An 18,510-nucleotide genomic window follows, 5' to 3' on the forward strand; every position below is an offset into this window, starting at 1 on the left:
ACCCAGGCGCTTCCATATAAATTTCTACAGAATTTATAGACAACTTTCTAATCACCCTTGGTTTGTTTTTTTCTTTTAAATAAGCTCTATGCCCAGCATGGGGCTTGAGCTCATGACCCTGAGATCAAGAGTCATATGCTCTACCAGCTGAGCCAGCCAGGCGCCCCTAGTCATCATTTTTAACTTCTATTCTTGTCTTCCGGTGTTTTTTTGTAGTTAACGTTACAGAGATAACGTCAATCTAGGATCCAAGCTATAAAACGGCAGATTAAAGTACAAGCTATATTCGTTATTAGAAGCAGAAAAAATAGTTTTGTGCAATTAAGATTGTCAATATTTTCCAATGTAAGAAGACTTTCATTCCTATATAAAGATTTAGACTTGACTATTCCTTTTGCAGACTGATAGGGTGTATGAAAGAGTGTTTTTACTGAATTTTCTGTGCCATTTTGTTTTTTGGGTTTTTTTTGTTTCTTTTTTTTTCTGTGCCATTTTGACTGTCTTTTGCAGCTAGGAAAATGTTTAATGATTTTTCAAAGGCAGACATCAAAATTTTAATTCTGTAAAATACCTAATTTTGTTGTTAATAGACTTTTTGCAATGTCCTTGGTGAACATTATACTCCTGCTCTAAAATGTGAAGTAAATGTAGAAGAGAGAGAGAGTTCTGGTGTTCACACTTCTGAAAATCAAGAACTAGAATTGCAAGATTATAAATATGAAGTTCAAGGTAATAAAATCTGACCACATTATCTTCCTAAATCAGTTAATGGTAAACTTTTACTTTTAATCATGATTCAGTTACTTAATATCTTTTTGTATTTGTGAAATCTTATATTTAATACAGAGTTTTATTTTTATAATGCAGTAATTGCAATATAAAGAACCAAAGATGTCCACAGGTTTCCTTTTTTATCCTTTATTCCTCTACTCCCATATATTTCCTTGTTTATAATTTTTTCCTTAATTTTACACCATAGATCCAAACCTTTGAAAGTTATAGTATTTATTGAATACATATATGTCAATGATTTTTTTTTTAAGATTCTATTTATTTATTCATGAGAGACACAGAGAGAGGCAGAGACACAGGCAGAGGAAGAAGCAGACTCCATGCAGGGAGCCCAACATGGGACTCGATCCTGGGTCTCCAGAATCAGGCCCCGAGCTGAAGGCGGCTCTAAATCGCTGAGCCATCCAGGCTGCTCTGATTTTTTTTTTTTTTTTAAGTAGAAGAAGACCTAAAATTATCTTTCTTAATAAGGATCGTATGTTAATTTTTACAAATTATGATCTCACTTAATTTTTTTGGTAATTTTTTTCAGAGGTAAAATATTTTCTACCCCTGTCCATTTATATGAATATTGAACAAAATGTATACAAATTAATGAATACCAAAAGAAATTAACATATAATAATGTGAAATTGTCGAGTTATCTTTATAGCAGGTCTTTTACATCAATAAGATTGCAATTTTTGGTAACTATATGAAGTTTACTTGTAGCAGGCAATTTTCTAAAGTTATAAATAGATAAATGATACTTATTGAAAAAAAACAAACTTTAACTATAAAATGAAATTATAATTATTTATCATCTAGATTTTCAAGAAAATATGCAAACTCTTCTCAACAAAGTAACAGAAGAATACAACAAACTCTTGGTACTTCAAACACGATTAAGTAAGGTCTGTGAAATGGAAAATGTGTTGTCATTTACTGTATTATGTGTTGTTTTGTAAGCTTCTTCATCAACCAAGAACTTCTAAAATAAGTGAATATGATCAAGATGAGAGAAAAGTGATATATTTATATTATCAGTTAGCTAAAGGAATTTCTGCCAGTTGAATACTTATTTCCCCCTTTAGAGATTTTTGGAAATTCTAATAAACTAAAATAAATATAAAATGTCAGATTGTAAACTTGGTGAAACAGTTGTATTTAATTTTTTATATATAGCAGTTTTAAAGTCATGGATGTGTCTGTTTTAGAGAAAAATGGAAGTAGTGTAGTTTAGAACATAGCTAATTAGCTTAACACACAGTGTTACATATGTCAAATTTCTTTCAAGTGGTTATTTTAGAAATGTGTGCATATAAAGCTCAGTAAGAGTATAGATGGCACAGTATAACTACATCAGGAAAATAAACAGCATATATTGGCAAAGATAAGCATTGTAATCTTCATGTTGTAGAGAAGAAATCTGGAAGAATCTCTATGTCTATTTGTGATATTTTTGATGTCATTATATTGAGTGGATTTGAGATTTAACTAACAGGGAGCGAAAGTTCTATTGGTGATAAGGAATGATCTGGCAAAAATTCTCATTTGTCTTTTTCTCCCCCCCCCCCCCCCATTTCTCCTTCTCCCTTCTCTCATTCCTTTTCTCTTTTTTCTTCCCTGTGTAATCAAGCAAAATTTATCCTTCCTTTTCTAAAACTTGTAAACTATCCTAGTATCCTGCAGATAACTTTGTAGGAGGGCAGATGGATACAGAAAAATCCTTCATTAACTCTACATTTCCCTACAATAATTACTTTTCTATTTCCCTTTATAGTCAAAGTGTTGAACCCTATTGAGAATTCATACCATTTCCTTACCAGTTCCATACCATTTCCTTGGATTTTTTGGTTTTTTTGCTGCCCTCACCCTGCATCCAGGGACCCTTCTTCTGTACTCCTACATGGGCTTCTGAGGGCTGCTAAGAAAATTAGATGCAGATGTGGTGTGGTGACACTGCATAATCATGGTCTGATATCAGCTGGACCCTCTGAATTGCTTGACAGTTCTTTTATGTGGTCATTTATCCTATCATAGTCCCTTCAGTAGATATTTCCCAACTTGACTACTTTCCTCAAGTCATACTCCCCTTTTTTCTTTGCAGTTCACCTTATATGATATTTCTCTGTATCAGAGCTATCAATTATAAATTATCTCAGCCTACTGCCTCCAGACCATATGTTATTTCTCTCTCTTTTTTTAAGATTTTATTTACTTGTTTGAGAGAGCGAGAGCTTGCTCACACAGGGGGAGGAGGGAGAAGCAAGGCTCATGGGACTCAATCCCAGGACCCCTGGGATCATGACCTGAACTGAAGGCAGACGCTTAACCAACTGAGCCACCCAGGTGCCCCCATATGGATTTCTTTAAATCTGTGAATACCTTAATTTATTTTCCTTCTGTCTGAGATGTTATTCCTTTTCATAACCAAGATTATTTTATTTCCTGTGCTTTTGTTAGTATCCCCTTCTACCTCCTCTAAGATTGATAATTTGTCCCTTTCCTCTCTTCTGTGATTTCAGTTCCTTTGTCTGTTTTTCTGTGTTTCTGTCCTTTCTCCTGTACATTCCTCATGTCTCTCTTATTTAGAACATGACTGGTCCTCAATCCCTCATCTTCCTTTGTGGTTCTCTTTCTTCCTCATTGTCCTCTTCTTTAAAAGAAAGAATAGATTATAGCCAGAAATCTCTCATCTCTTCTCTTCTCTTCTACCTGTTGTAAGCAAGCTTTCAACTTCTACTTCACCAGTCTTTTTTTGACAAAAGTCAGTGGTGAATTTTCCTCCCCTCCCCCCCGCCCCAAGTTTTTACTTAAATTCAAGTTAGTTAACAGCAGTGAATTCTTAATTGTCAGATTTCCTTTCTGTTTTCTTCTTTGTTTTCCTTCTTTAAAAAATGTTGCTTTTCCTATGGTAGTACACAGTTGAAACTATTAAATAGTGTAGGAAGGCTTATACTAAGTAATCCACAGTGACAGATTTGTGAGTGAGTGATTTGTCATTGTGCCTCCTTCCTTGTAGGGCAGTGAGTAGGCAACAGCTGGCTTTGATGAGACACACCTCCCTTTCCCAGTGTCAGAATGTGGGAGGCTTACTCTGGAACACAAACAGCCACACTAACTTCTTTAATTCTCTCCAGAAAAAACAAAAACAAAAAACAAAACAAAAAAAAACACCCTGAATTTCACATTTTAACCCAGTAAGGTAGCTACAACCACAGAGGCATCACAGAGGTTGATTGGGATCACGTGGCACCACATCACTGCCTAACCTGTTAGCTTCATCTTCTAATCCTCCTCCTCATTTTAGCCCTGCTGAAATACTTAGAGTTTCCCAAACGCACCTGATCTTTCATACCCCCTGAACTCTATTGCACGTTATTTTTTCTGCCTGACACTGCATATGTACCTCTAGTCTGCTTGGTGTGTTCCTTCTTGTTCCTCCAGTTTGTTAAAGTGTTATTTCCCTTGTGTCCTCTTTATCTTTCTAGATTTCAGCATTACTTCCTCCATTTTCTTAGCATCTGTACAAACCTTTGTTTAATGTGCTTATCTTTTAACATCATTTTAAATATTCCTTGATCCCTGTTTATTTTTTCCCTGTTCCCACAGCTCCTTGTACAAACTTGCATCTGTGACTTGTTATTATAATTATTTGTTAGCTCTTTTCCTAGATTTTAAACCCTTCAGAATGAGGGAGGCTTCTCTTTATTTTTTTTAAATAATAAATTTATTTTTTTATTGGTGTTCAATTTGCCAACATACAGAATAACACCCAGTGCTCATCCCGTCAAGTGCCCCCCTCAGTGCCCGTCACCCATTAACCCCCATCCCCCGCCCTCCTCCCCTTCCACCACCCCTAGTTCATTTCCCAGAGTTAGGAGTCTTTATGTTCTGTCTCACTTTCTGATATTTCCTACCCATTTCTTCTCCCTTCCCTTCTATTCCCTTTCACTATTATTTATATTCCCCAAATGAATGAGAACATATAATGTTTGTCCTTCTCCGATTGACTTATTTCACTCAGCATAATACCCTCCAGTTCCATCCATGTTGAAGCAAATGGTGGGTATTTGTCGTTTCTAATGGCTGAGTAATATTCCATTGTATACATAAGCCACGTCTTTTTTATCCATTCATCTTTCAGGGGACACCAAGGCTCCTTCCACAGTTTGGCTATTGTGGACATTGCTGCTAGAAACATCGGGGTGCAGGTGTTCCGGCATTTCATTGCATCTGCATCTTTGGGGTAAATCCCCAGCAGTGCAATTGCTGGGTCGTAGGGCAGATCTATTTTTAACTCTTTGAGGAACATCCACACAGTTTTCCAGAGTGGCTGCACCAGTTCATATTCCCACCAACAGTGCAGGAGGATTCCCCTTTCTCCACATGCTCTCCAACATTTGTGGTTTCCTGCCTTGTTAATTTTCCCCATTCTCACTGGTGTGAGGTGGTATCTCATTGTGGTTTTGATTTGTATTTCCCTGATGGCAAGTGATGCAGAACATTTTCTGATGTGCGTGTTGGCCATGTCTATGTCTTCCTCTGTGAGATTTCTCTTCATGTCTTTTGCCCATTTCATGATTGGATTGTTTGTTTCTTTGGTGTTGAGTTTAATAAGTTCTTTATAGATCTTGGAAACTAGTCCTTTATCTGATACGTCATTTGCAAATATCTTCTCCCATTCTGTAGGTTGTCTTTGAGTTTTGTTGACTGTATCCTTTGCTGTGCAAAAGCTTATCTTGATGAAGTCCCAATAGTTCATTTTTGCTTTTGTTTCTTTTGCCTTTGTGGATGTATCTTGCAAGAAGTTACTGTGGCCGAGTTCAAAAAGGGTGTTGCCTGTGTTCTCCTCTAGGATTTTTATAGAATCTTGTCTCACATTTAGATCTTTCATCCATTTTGAGTTTATCTTTGTGTATGGTGCAAGGGAGTGGTCTAGTTTCATTCTTCTTCATGTGGATGTCCAGTTTTCCCAGCACCATTTATTGAAGAGGCTGTCTTTCTTCCAGTGGATAGTCTTTCCAGCTTTGTCAAATATTAGTTGACCATAAAGTTCAGGGTCCACTTCTGGATTCTCTATTCTGTTCCATTGATCTATGTGTCTGTTTTTGTGCCAGTACCACACTGTCTTGATGACCACAGCTTTGTAGTACAACCTGAAATCTGGCATTGTGATGCCCCCAGCTATGGTTTTCTTTTTTAAAATTCCCCTGGCTATTCGGGGTCTTTTCTGATTCCACACAAATCTTAAAATAATTTGTATTTCCCTTTCTTAGCATGGTGCTTGGTTGAGTGCATGGTAAAGGCTTAATAAATGTTTTGTGAATGAATTAAGTGAAGGGATAGAAAGGTTAGGCTGGAAAGTGAAGAATTTACTTGATGGGCTTTATTTGCTTTGGGAAGTAAAAGGCAAGGTTCTCTTGAAATGTACTTAGGGGTTAGGCATGGGGTAGAGGACTTCATAAGAGGAGTAACCAAATGAAACAGCCTTCATCAGAAATAGCTTTTATTCTGTTGCTCACCTGCTTTCAGTGGTATATTTTGTTCATCTAGTATAGCAAATCCAGACTCTCCCCTTACTTTTAAAGTACTTTGTACTAGATCTTTCTTATTTATGTAGCGTTCTTCTCCCATCTGTATCCAAATTAAACCCCTCTCAAGAAGATCATTGTCTTCAGTAGTTATAGGATAGGCCATCCTTTCACAGATGCTTACTATTTCTTCCTTATAGCCTTTTAGAGCTAGTCTTTGCCCAGAACGATTGAGCCCCAGATCGAGTTTGACTTACTCCATAATCACACACGTATCAGTCTTTCTGTTATTGCCCTTATAGTCAATTACAGTTTAGTGCTTCTCTAATTGTTTTCTTTTTTTTTAAGAGAGAGATGTGGGGGGCAGAGGGAGAGAGAAAATCCCAGGCAGGCTTCACACTCAGCACATAGCTTGATGTGGGTCTTGATCTCAGGAACCTGAGATCGTGACCTGAGCTGAATTTAAGAGTCAAACTGAGCCACCCAGGTGCCCCTCTGATTGTTTAATTTTATTTCCCCCACTAGTTGATAAATTCTCTGACAGCAGATACACCATTTTTTTTTTTTACTGATTTTATCTTAGTTTCCCTTGTCACAGTGATAGTCATGTAGTAGATGATTATTAAGCATTTGATGAATAACTAAGTTACTACACATATGCATCTGACAAATTGCTGCCTTAATTTTAATAGTAAGGAAACAATGAGATTTATCTGTTTTCATTATTTTCCTTCTGTGTAAAGAACAGCATACCAATTGTCAGTTTTCTAGAGGTACATAGGTTATATCCAGAAATTCATAAAGTTATATTATCAAGTATTGATAAACATAAGATTTACTGTATAGGCGTTGAAATTCCAAAGACCAAGACCTATTGTATGAGCTTTATACCAAAATTCTGTGCAGCTTCTGTCCTTACATTAAAACGAACTTCTTTCTGGGTATGACCAAACAGTACACTAACAAATATATAATTGCAGTGCTGTGAAGGGAATGTGAATCACTGTCAGAAATGGGCAAATAAGTTGGAAGGGAAAATATTTGTATCAGAATGTTACAATTCTAAGTGTTTTCGAATAAAAAAGTTTTCATTTATAAACCTGCTTTAATACAGCTTTCAAAATGCTGAATCATATATATATATATATATATATATATATATATATGTCATTCCTTTTCTGTTATTTTCAATAGATTCAGGGACAGCAGACAGAGGATGTGAAACTTAAGTTTGCAGAAGGAAACCTACCAAAAGAGGAAACAGAGTTTTTATCAGCCTCTCAGATGACCAGTTTGCAAGACATTGACATTGGTAAATTTTGATTGTATACCACAGTATAGTGTTTTTATACCAAATGTTTAATCATTTGATTTTTTTATTTTAAAATTTGAGACAACCAATGATCTTGGGCAATTCATTATAATCTCTCTAGTATCGGTTTTTTCATTCTCAAAGTGGAAGGTGTGGACTATTCCTGTCTTTGATCCCCTCTCACTTGTTGGGCGATTCTTAATTGTTTTCAATTTAGAGACATAGTACCGGTAGATTTAGAGGTACTACAGACATGAAGATAGAAGAAATGATCTTGAATTACACTCAAAATTTTTTTTTATCCCTCAAAATGAGTCTAAATTGAAACTTATTACTACTAAAAAAAAGATTATTTTTTCAAAGAAGAAAGAATAATGTCTCCACACACAAAAAAGCGATTGTGGTATTTCAAGAAGAAATTTGTATTGAAATGTGTATGTTCTTCTCTTCATATAACATAGATGTCAGTCATAAAAGCAAGTTATCTACTCTGCAAGATTCTGAAAAAATTAAACAACTTGAAGGACAGGTTCAAGAATTAGAAAACCTCATATCCTCTTTGCAGCAACAATTGAAAGAAACTGAAGAAAACTATGGAGCAGAGATCCACTGTTTGGAGGAAAGGCTTCAAGCTGTCAGTGAGTCCACAGTTCAGCCAAGGTATCCATCCATTTACAATTTCAACAGTATTTATAGCTCAGTAACAATCATAGCATGATTGATTTTCATTAGAAAATGTAACTTAAGCAAAGTTGCTTGAAAGAGATGGGATGTCGCATTATCAAGAAATAAGAACAGGAGATAATTCTTTGAAATGTATGAAGTAAATGTTTTTATAAACCAAAGACATGCTATTATAGAGATTTTACTTACATTTTTCTTTTATAAAGATGCTGGTTATTGTTAATCTGCTGGATTAAATGAGAGAGTTTGCATATATTTGTTGTTTATAGTATGCCTGGTCTTTGCTACTTTGATGTGGGCTTTTACGGCTGGACTTTCTCACTTGTTTAATAGATTCACCATGTCTAAAATAGAACTCTAGACTTTCCCCTAGAAATTTGCTCCTTCTGCAGCCATCTCTATCTGGGTGACTCTTCTTTCTTTCATACTTCACTTCCAAACTATCAAGAAATTCTGTTATCTCTGCCTCCAAAATACATCTAAACTGGAGTACTTTTCACTAGTCCCTTGCCATCATCATCGCTCACCTAGTTTACTGCAACACTGATCTCCCTATTTCTACCCTAACTCTTCCACTAAAGTCTATTCTCAACATATTTCCACAACTTTGCTTTTAAAATATTAAAATTTGCTTTTAAAATTTAAGACCGATCATGTTAGTCCAGTGCTCTTCTATCCTTGTGATGCCTTACTAGGTCCTACATAATGGTTCCATTACCACTTTGACTTTATTTCTGACTGACCTGACTGTCACTATTCTCACACCCCACACATTCTTCTTGAGATCCTCAAACCATCAGTATGCTCCTGCTTCAGGGTCTTCTTGTTATTGTTTCTTCTACCTAGAATGCTCTTTCTCCAGATATTTGTATGCCCAACACACTCACCTCCTTTGGGTCTTTATGCAAATATCATGTTGTCCTGAAGCCTATCCTGATGAACCTTTTTAAATGAAAAGTGTCTTTAGAACTCTGTACATTAATTTCCATTTTTTTCTGTATTAATACTATCTGATTTATATCTATAAAGCTGTATATATACATACAGACTATATATATTATATATTGTATATATATGTACAAAATAAAAACCAAGTTTATATATATATATATATATATATGGGATATTCCGTGTGTGTGGGTGTGTATACATATATATATATATATATATATACACACATACATACATATACCCTGTTTGTTTTATTGTCTGCCTTTTATAAAAAACTTCAGGCTTTGTAAGGTTGAGCGTTTTTGTCCAGTTGAATCATTGATGTATCCCAAACCTTATAATAATTCTCTCTATGTAGTAGGTGTTCAATAAATATTTATTAAATGAATGAGAGAACACCTCATGATTTAGTTGGAAAATATGCTTTAATATTTAAACTACCTCTATAAAATGCTCAGAGATTTAATTTAACTTTGGCTGGCTCTGCTGTTCTATGACTGATATCTTCATAGGCACTTATTAATGGAACCTCAAGACAAAATTTTTTTATTTATTGCAAAACTCTAAATGTCCACACTTCTTTGGAAACAGTCTGTTTCCCCTTGTTTTATTCAGGGTTTGTATGTAGGCTTTGGAATTATTCACTCAGCCTTGGCACAGCCTTACAAAGCTTTCATTTTATTTGAAATCAGTGACTCTTAAACTTGGCCATGCATCAGAAACACCAGAGATTTTTGAATACTTAAAATTAGATTACTGGATTATACATTTGGGGAGTCAGACTCAGTAGCTTTGAGATGAGCCCTGGACATTTGTACTTGTAACCAGATAATTCTGATGCAGACATTTTATGGATTGACATTTGGAAACTACTTTGGGTTTTCTGATTTGAAAGAAAATAGATAGCAAGAGGTCTCTAATAATCAGCTACAGTATTTCAAGTAGCCTTCCTTTACTTAGTTATGCTTTCTCTCTAAAGAATGAAGAAAAGGGAGGGAGTTTCCTAGAAATGGAGACTTACTTTGCTGTTACTGGATTTGAGCTTTTGTCAGCTCACCACCCTCTCTGAGTTTCTGTAATACTCAGTGGAAGTGTGTTGACACTTTCAGTGAACTACCTTTCAATGAAGAGCATTAGTTTTCTCCCACCCTACAAAAAGAGATGTGCTGACCACCATGTTCACTCCTACTAATAGCAATGGTGATGAGTCAGAGTTATTTCTTGTGATATATATAAAATGGCTTCCCTCAAGGGACTTCAGTCTAATCATTGAAATAGTACTTACTCACAAAATAATAATTTTTAAGTAGTAGTGGTTAAGGATTGTAACATGGCAATACAACCAAAGTGCTGGAATTTAAACATCTATGTGGCATCTTTCACTGCACATTTTTGTAATAATTTCCTACTGGAGTGGTTCCAGGGGAAATGGAAATGAAGGAGTGAATATCAGTTACTGAGATAAAAGGAAGGTTGAGAGCAAAGTGAAGGGGAAAAACAAAGATGATGACCCTGTTTTCAAGCTAAAGAATATGGAGAATGATGGTAATGTTAATATAAATAGAGAAGTAAGGCCAGTGGAGAGTAGGACCTTAATTATAAGAGGGGAACAGTGAGTTTGGTTTTAGCCAGACTGTTTTTTGAATTTGGGATAAACCCTTTCAAATTCTATAAAACTATAGAGTGGAGTCATTGGGGACTATACCATTTTTTATTAGAGTTTGGGTGTTAATAGCTGGATAAATAATCAGGAGGGTTTTCTAAGCTATGAAAAAAAGAATCAAAACATGGAACCAAGGATCAGATAAGTATATGCAAGAAGCAATGAGGAAACAGACAAAAGTGTGAGACAGAAGAACCAGGAAAGGGCAGAAAAGAAACAAAAGGGAGATATGTTTCTACAATTATTCAATGTGAACATAGAACATGAACAGGCAGTAAACACAGAAGAAACTTACATGGCCAATAGAAGTTGAAGGATATGTAATCTCAAAAATAAAAACACACATGTTCTTTTTTTTTTAAGATTTTATTTATTTTTATTCCTGAGAGACACAGAGGGAGGCATAGACATAGGCAGAGGGGAAAGCAGGCTCCTCACAGGGAGCCTGATGTGAATCCCGATCCCAGAACCCCAGGACCACGACCCGAACCAAAGACAGACACTCAACTGCTGAGCCATCCAGGTGTCCCAAAACAGACATGTTCTAACAAAGTTTTAAAACTCTTAAAACTGTGTTGCTGAAATTTTGAATAAATACTTAAATGATACTATTATGGGAGTAAAATTAATGTAACTTTTTGGAATATGGTATTGTGTTAAATTTTTAAATATTAAACCCAACAGTTATAAGATTTATCATACAGAAAGTCCACAGATGTGTGCAAGGTAGATTTATGAGGGTTTAGACTATACCATTATTTGTAATAGTGAACATTTGGAAACAACCAAATACCTGTCAGTAGGGGGTTAGTTATGTAAGTTATGAAATAAGTTGATAACTTTTATCTGGCAAATTTGGGACAGAATGAAAGACGAGGACAGGAGATAAAGGAGGAGGTGGGCAAGGGGGAGGTAGAGTAAAAGAAGGCAGCATGAGTACGCATGAAAATAGTGAAAAATTGTATTAGCCAAAAAAATTTATAATTTGCCACTTGAATGTTTTTCCCATGGTTGCTAAATATTAATCTTACCCTATTTTTAAGACTTAAGCATTATAAGAAAAAAAGTGGTTTTTTAAACAAAATAATGCTTGTAAAACAATACAGAGTAAAAATATGACTACCAGAAGATATATGAGTAGATTAAAACCAAAAAAAATTGGGGGAGATGACTGTATAAATTAAGAATCTGGGGATCCCTGGGTGGCTCAGAGGTTTAGTGCCTGCCTTTGGCTCAAGGCGTGATCCTGGGGACCTGGGATCGAGTCCTACATGGGGGTCCCTGCATAGAGCCTGCTTCTCCCTCTGCCTGTGTCTCTGCCTCTCTCTCTCTCTCTCTCTGTATCTTTCATGAATAAATAAATAAATCTTTTAAAAAAAAAAATCTTCCTTTTCCTGCCCTGCTCCCCAGTTCCACTAGAGGTAGTCATTGTTACTTTTGACATGTGTTCATCCACATTTTTTTCCGTGTGTATAAATAATTTTGTAATAAAAATGAGGTTTTTACACATTTTTACTCAGTTTTTAAAAAATGTTTATACCTGTAAATAGCTGCATGTCATATATTTGTAATACACTTTATAAAATGGTATAGGGCAGCCCCGGTGGCCCAGTGGTTTAGCGCCGCCTTCAGCCTGGGGTGTGATCCTGGAGCCCCGGGATCAAGTCCCATGTCGGGCTCCCTGCATGGAGCCTGCTTCTCCCTCTACCTGTGTCTCTCCCTCTCTCTGTGTGTGTCTCTCATGAATAAATAAAATCTGGGGATCGAGTCCCATGTCAGGCTCCCTGCATGGAGCCTGCTTCTCCCTCTGGCTGTGTCTCTCCCCCTCTCCGTGTGTGTCTCTCATGAATAAATAAATAAAATCTGGGGATCCCTAGGTGGCTCAGCGGTTTAGCGCCTGCCTTTGGCCCAGGGCACGGTCCTGGAGTCCCGGGATCGAGCCCCACGTCGGGCTCCCGCATGGAGCCTGCTCCTCCCTCTGCCTGTGTCTCTGCCTCTCTCTCTGTGTCTATCTTAATTAATTAAAAATAAATAAAAATCTTTAAAAAATTAAAATGGTATAAAATTCAATGGTGATTTGTTGAAATATTCTCTCAATTCAATTGTGTTACTTTAGTTTTTAATGGAAAAGTTAGTCAAAAATATGATTTAAGTCACAATACCTGTAACTGTTGACTATCATCTTTGTTGCCCCTGCCCTAATACACATTGTATGCATACTGTAAATGTGGACCAACAGTAAAACTCACAACTCTAATTCCTTTACTCTGTTTTATTTATGTTTAGTTTCTCCATTGACTCAATGGTAATTACTGAATCTGATGTCGGGAAAACAATATATCCTGGAAGTTGTGTAAACCAGAACATTGATGGTACAATAGAGGTATTATATCTTTAAACTGTTATGTGCACTGATTTTATTTTTCTTAACTGTTATTTTTACATTTGTAATAATTACCTAATTAATAGTTGCTAAGAGGTAAACATAAGAAGATAATACCTTGTATGAAAAACCGAGAAGAATATATAAAGAAATTTAATGTATTTTCATAGCATAGAAATCACAAAGTTAAAATTGAGAAGTTTTCTTTCCCTTTAAGTATATTCTAGTTTAAAATTTGTCTTGTTTTGTATAACATGAACCGTGTAACAAATTAGTTTCATTGCCCTTGCCAACAATTTTTCTTCCAACTATGGGCAGTTGAGCTAGACCACCTCTAGAATAGTGTTTAGGAATCCTCATAATTCAAGATGCTATGGTGGGACAATAGATGAGCATTCCTTCAGCACAGGCTATATGATGTATAAAAGCCTGTCAATAGGCCAGCTAGCTAAACCACATTCTGCCTATTCTCAAAATTATATATATTCCTAATTGATAGCCACTTTTCTGAAACTTAAAACTGCAATACCCTGATCTTCATTCAGTAGATTTTTAGTTCTTAACTCCAAATATTTAACTACTATAGAAAACAAAAATCATTGCTTTCTCTTATTTTAGATACAGAGGAGAGATGTTGGCTACATATCTTGATTCTTCTATATGGCATATTCAGATAATTGATAGTGAAATGCTTTGATGCTGAGAATGTTTACATTTTTTAAACTCTATGGGGTTTTTTTCTAGTTATAAAGGTAATTTGTATCTGTAGAAAATTGGGTACTATTAATATCAAGAGGAAGATAAAATTTGCTTATAATTTCATAAGCAAAGATAGTCACTGTTGACATTCTTAAAATTAGATACTTCTTAAATATAATTATCTTTATTGCACCATAGAATTGTATTAGTGATTATAAATATATAAATATATTTCTCAGTATCTTTAGGTTCAGAGTAGTAAGTACATTTCTTATGAGTACATTATTTAGTAGAATTACACACTAGAATTATTCACCAGAATTATTGTTTTTAATTAAAAGCAGAACCAAAACTTACTTATTAAAACTTCCCAGAAGTTTTCTAAGAAATATTGATCTTTTGAGGATATCTGAGAGTAGAAGTTTAAAAATAAATGATGTATAAATAGTATAAACAAGTATGTTATATTTTGCTTTTTAATTTAGTTTTCTAATGACTTTGGAGTGAAAGAGGAAACAAACGTGGTTAAGTTGCTGGAAAAACAGTACCAAGAACGATTAGAAGAAGAAATAGCTAAGGTAAGTTTATAGTTTGTCAAATTATTGTGGTTTATATTCCCTTTGAGCCTTCAAAAAACAGAGTTTATTGCGTTTTTGTTTTTTTTTTTAAACTAAGTAGTCTCTATACCCAACATGGGACTCAAACTCATGACACCAAGATCAAGAGTCAAGTGCTCCCCTGACGGAATCACCCAGGCACCCCTGCACTTATATTTTTAAGTTTTATACATAGCTTATCTTTAAATTGTCAGTTACTGATATCAACCGCAGTTCCCTTCAGTGGAATTGTTCTGTGAATTTTTCTTTAAGAAAAACATTTTTTTTCTTGATATGAAATAGTAATAGGAACTTTTCAGAGTGCTATAACAAGTCTTTACAAATTTGTTACCTAGTGAGTGGTACCTTGTAGAGTTTGGCCTTCCTTTAAAGGAGGGGAATATGGTTGGAAATGAGATAGAAGGTGGTTGGTTAGTTTTAAATATATTTTCTTTGCCTATCTCCTCCCAGAGAAGTTACTGTGATGTTAATTACTGTAGATACTTTTAACTTCTATGCCTAGAGCTATTCTTTAAACTCTTGACTTTTTCTCTCTTAAATACATAAATAAATCTTTAAAAAATAAAATGCATATACCTGATTGTGTTCTTATATTGGAACAGTTGAATCCTGATTTTCTCTGCTTTTTTATTCTATTTTAACTGTTCAATATGACATTCCCAGTGGATATATGCATTTTTAAAAAGGAGGATGATAAGGTAAAGAGGAAATATGCAAGGAATTAGGTTAACATAAATTAGGAGAAGTCAACACCCAAGAAAATGTATGGGCTACAGGACTTAATCACTTCTGTATCTTTACTAAATGTTTGGTTTGGGACAGCCGGGGTGGCTCAGCGGTTTAGCGCTGCCTTCAGCCTGGGGCCTGATCCTGTAGACCCGGGATCGAGTCCCATATCAGCCTTTCCTGCATGGAGCCTGCTTCTCCCTCTGTCTCTGCCTTTCTCTCTCTCTCTCTCTCTCTCTCTCTCTCTCTCTCTCATGAATAAATAAATAAAAATCTTAAATAAAAAAAAAAGTTTGGTTCCGGAGATCGGAGTAAAAAGTGAGGCACCATTGCTTATATAGGTCTCATTATCTAGTTCTTTAGAGAAATGAAGATTTTCTTTTGCACTTAGCTCTTAAAAATTTCTCAAGTGAAATGTGATAGCAGGGCATCGTAGCAGTTAAGAGCATGAGGTTTGGTATAGGATACACCATGCTTTAAATTCTTGCTCTTCTGGCATACTGAGTTCATTTCCTTCGTGTGAAAAGAGGAAAAAATAGGAATAAGTAATTTTTATAAGGCTTCCATGAACTAATCTACATAAACCACATAGTAGATGATAAAGACTTATGAAATTTGTAAAGTAGTCATATTACTGGAGTAATGGTGATGATTTAAATATGTTAATGTAAGGCATCAGTCATCTAAGCAGATAGCAGAGCACCAAAGTGTATAGGTCATTGAAAACTGTTCCAAAGACATCCAGGGTACAGCGGTCCAAGAGACCACATTTGATGGCCCAGCTTGATCCTAGAATAATGGGAAAAGCAAAAGAGTGCATCACAGTAGCCAAGTAATTTTTTTAAAGTGTATCAAGAAGACAATGTGTATGTTAAGCTTTGTCAGAGGTTTCTGATATGTCAAGAATGATTAGAACTGCAAATTAATTATTGGATTTTACAATTTGAAATCATTGATAAATTTCACAACAACACATTTGATGGGGTGATGCAGACCAACTGATTATATTTGAGAGCATGAAAGGGAAGAATGAAGAGATGAATTATTTAGAGTTTTTACTTGAAAGAGGAGCAGAGAGAAATGCAGTGGTAGTTCAAGGGTGGTAGAGGGTGTCATGCAGTAGATTTTTATTGTTACTGTTTTGTTTCTGTTTAAGAAGAAAGGTATCACATCATGTTTCTTTGTTAATAGAGATTCAGGAGAAAAAGAAAAAAATAGCTAATTCAGGAGAGAAACAGTTGTTGGAGCAGTGTCCTTGAGTAAAGGAGAGGAGATGCAATCCCTAGAGGGTTGCCATTAGATAGGAGCATGGCAGTTTTTAATCCATAATAATAAGAAGGAAGGCAGAGAATATTTGGTTCATGATTCAGAATGTTTTCAGATTCAGTAGTTGGAGCCTTTGGAAATTCTCTTCTGATGGCTTCTGTTTTCTCACTTAAATAAGAAGTAAGGTCAGCACCTGAGAGTGATAAAGGAAGAGAAGACTTTGAAGCTTTAAGGAGAGAGGGCTGTCTAGGAAGAGGAATAAAAATTGTTAAAAACAAGGGAAATTGAGTAGATTTGCCTAGTATCCTGAAGGGCTCATATAAGGGCAGTAGTTACAAATTTAAAATAAGACCCTTCAGCTTGGTTGGATTCTTTTTCTCCTGAGCTAAGCTCAGTTTACACAGGACAGAATACATAGAGTCACCTGTAATCACAGGTGAGATTTAGATAGGATAGTGAAGTGGAAAGGAGAGAATAACAAGTTAGTTGAGTCGTTAGTTGAGCTTTTTCGTTTTCAGATGATACAGTTCTTTTAATTATTTGTAGTCTAGTCTATTACTAGTCCAAAGAAAGTGATCTTCATGATACAAATTTTTCATAAAAATATAAATTTTTTATGCTTCCTTTATGACCTTAACATATGGTCAGATTTTTGTTGTTTGTAATTATCTTTACTGAGTATAATTTATATAAAATGAAATTTCAGTTTTAAGTGCAAAATTTGGTGGGTTTTAACAGATGTTTAGTTATGAAACAACATTTCCATCACCCCCGAGTTTGTTCGTGTTCCTCTGGAGATACTCCTTCTTTTTACATTGTTGGATTCTGTTTGCTAATATTCTGTCAGGGATATTTATGTCTGTTTTCATGAGGAACATCATCCAGAGTTTTGTTTTCGTGTAATGTCTTTGGTTATTATATCAGGATAATGCTGGCCTTGTAAAGTGTTGGAATATATTTCTTCTTCTGTTTTCTGAAAAAATTTATGTAGAATTGGCTTCATTTTCTTTAGGTGGGGAGGGGCAGAGGGAGAGGGACAAAGCAGACTGCGCCAAATGCAGAGCACGACATGGGGCTTGATCTTCCAACCCTGAGATCATAACCTGAACTGAAATCAAGAGTCAGACACTTAACCAACTGAGTCACCCAGGCACCACAGTATTATTTTATTCTTAAATATTTTGTAGATTTTGCTAGTGAAACCAACAGGGCCTGAACTTTTCCTTGTCAGGTTTTATTACTATGAATCCAATTTCCTTAATAGATTTTGTTTTATTCAGGTAACCTATTTCTTTTAGAGTAAGCTTTGTTAGTGTGTCACTCAAGGAATTAATTGGTCTATTTCATCTAAACTTTTGAATTTATGTTGGTGAAGTTATTTATACTATTCCTGTATTACTTAATGTCTGTGGGATCTGTCTGTTGTATCTCTACTATCTCACTTTTTTCTTTCTTATTCTGGCTAGAAGTTTATCAATTATATTATTGCTTTTTTCAAGGATCCAGCTTTTGGATTTTTTAAAAATTGCTTTTGTTTTATTTTCAATGAATTGATTGCTTTTCTTTATTTTTTACTTATTTCTGCTTGCGTTGTGTTCAATTTGCTTTTTTTTTCTGTTTTCCTAAAAGACCTTTCTTCTTTCCTAATACATTCATTTTACTGCTATAAGTTTCCCTTTAAGCACACCTTTAAACTCTATTCTACACATTTTCATTCAGTCCAAATACTTGATTTCTTTTGTGACATTCTCTTTGTTTAGTGAGTTACTTAGAAATGTGTTGTTAAATTTCCACATTTTAAAAAAGAAAAAAATTTCCACATTTTAGGGGTTTTAGGTATCTTCCTGTTAATGTATAATTTTTAATTTATTTGTGGTCAGATACCTTGTGTGATTAAGTTT

The 18,510-nt window shown here is 35.1% G+C and overlaps 1 protein-coding gene across 11 annotated transcripts in view; it reads left to right on the forward strand.

Annotated features, from left to right (window-relative positions):
* Positions 1 to 18,510, forward strand: part of AKAP9 (A-kinase anchoring protein 9) — a 150,724-nt gene that overhangs the window by 53,296 nt on the left and 78,918 nt on the right. For all 11 annotated transcript variants that reach the window (XM_072764244.1, XM_072764246.1, XM_026003738.2 and 8 more), the window contains 6 exons: positions 591 to 729; positions 1,600 to 1,685; positions 7,503 to 7,620; positions 8,082 to 8,280; positions 13,205 to 13,301; positions 14,486 to 14,578. In XM_072764244.1, the coding sequence (XP_072620345.1) occupies positions 591 to 729; positions 1,600 to 1,685; positions 7,503 to 7,620; positions 8,082 to 8,280; positions 13,205 to 13,301; positions 14,486 to 14,578 (732 nt within the window). The remainder of the gene's footprint in view (positions 1 to 590; positions 730 to 1,599; positions 1,686 to 7,502; positions 7,621 to 8,081; positions 8,281 to 13,204; positions 13,302 to 14,485; positions 14,579 to 18,510) is intronic.

The sequence above is a fragment of the Vulpes vulpes genome, chromosome 7, assembly GCF_048418805.1.
Source record: "Vulpes vulpes isolate BD-2025 chromosome 7, VulVul3, whole genome shotgun sequence".
In the NCBI taxonomy this organism is placed as follows: domain Eukaryota; kingdom Metazoa; phylum Chordata; class Mammalia; order Carnivora; family Canidae; genus Vulpes; species Vulpes vulpes.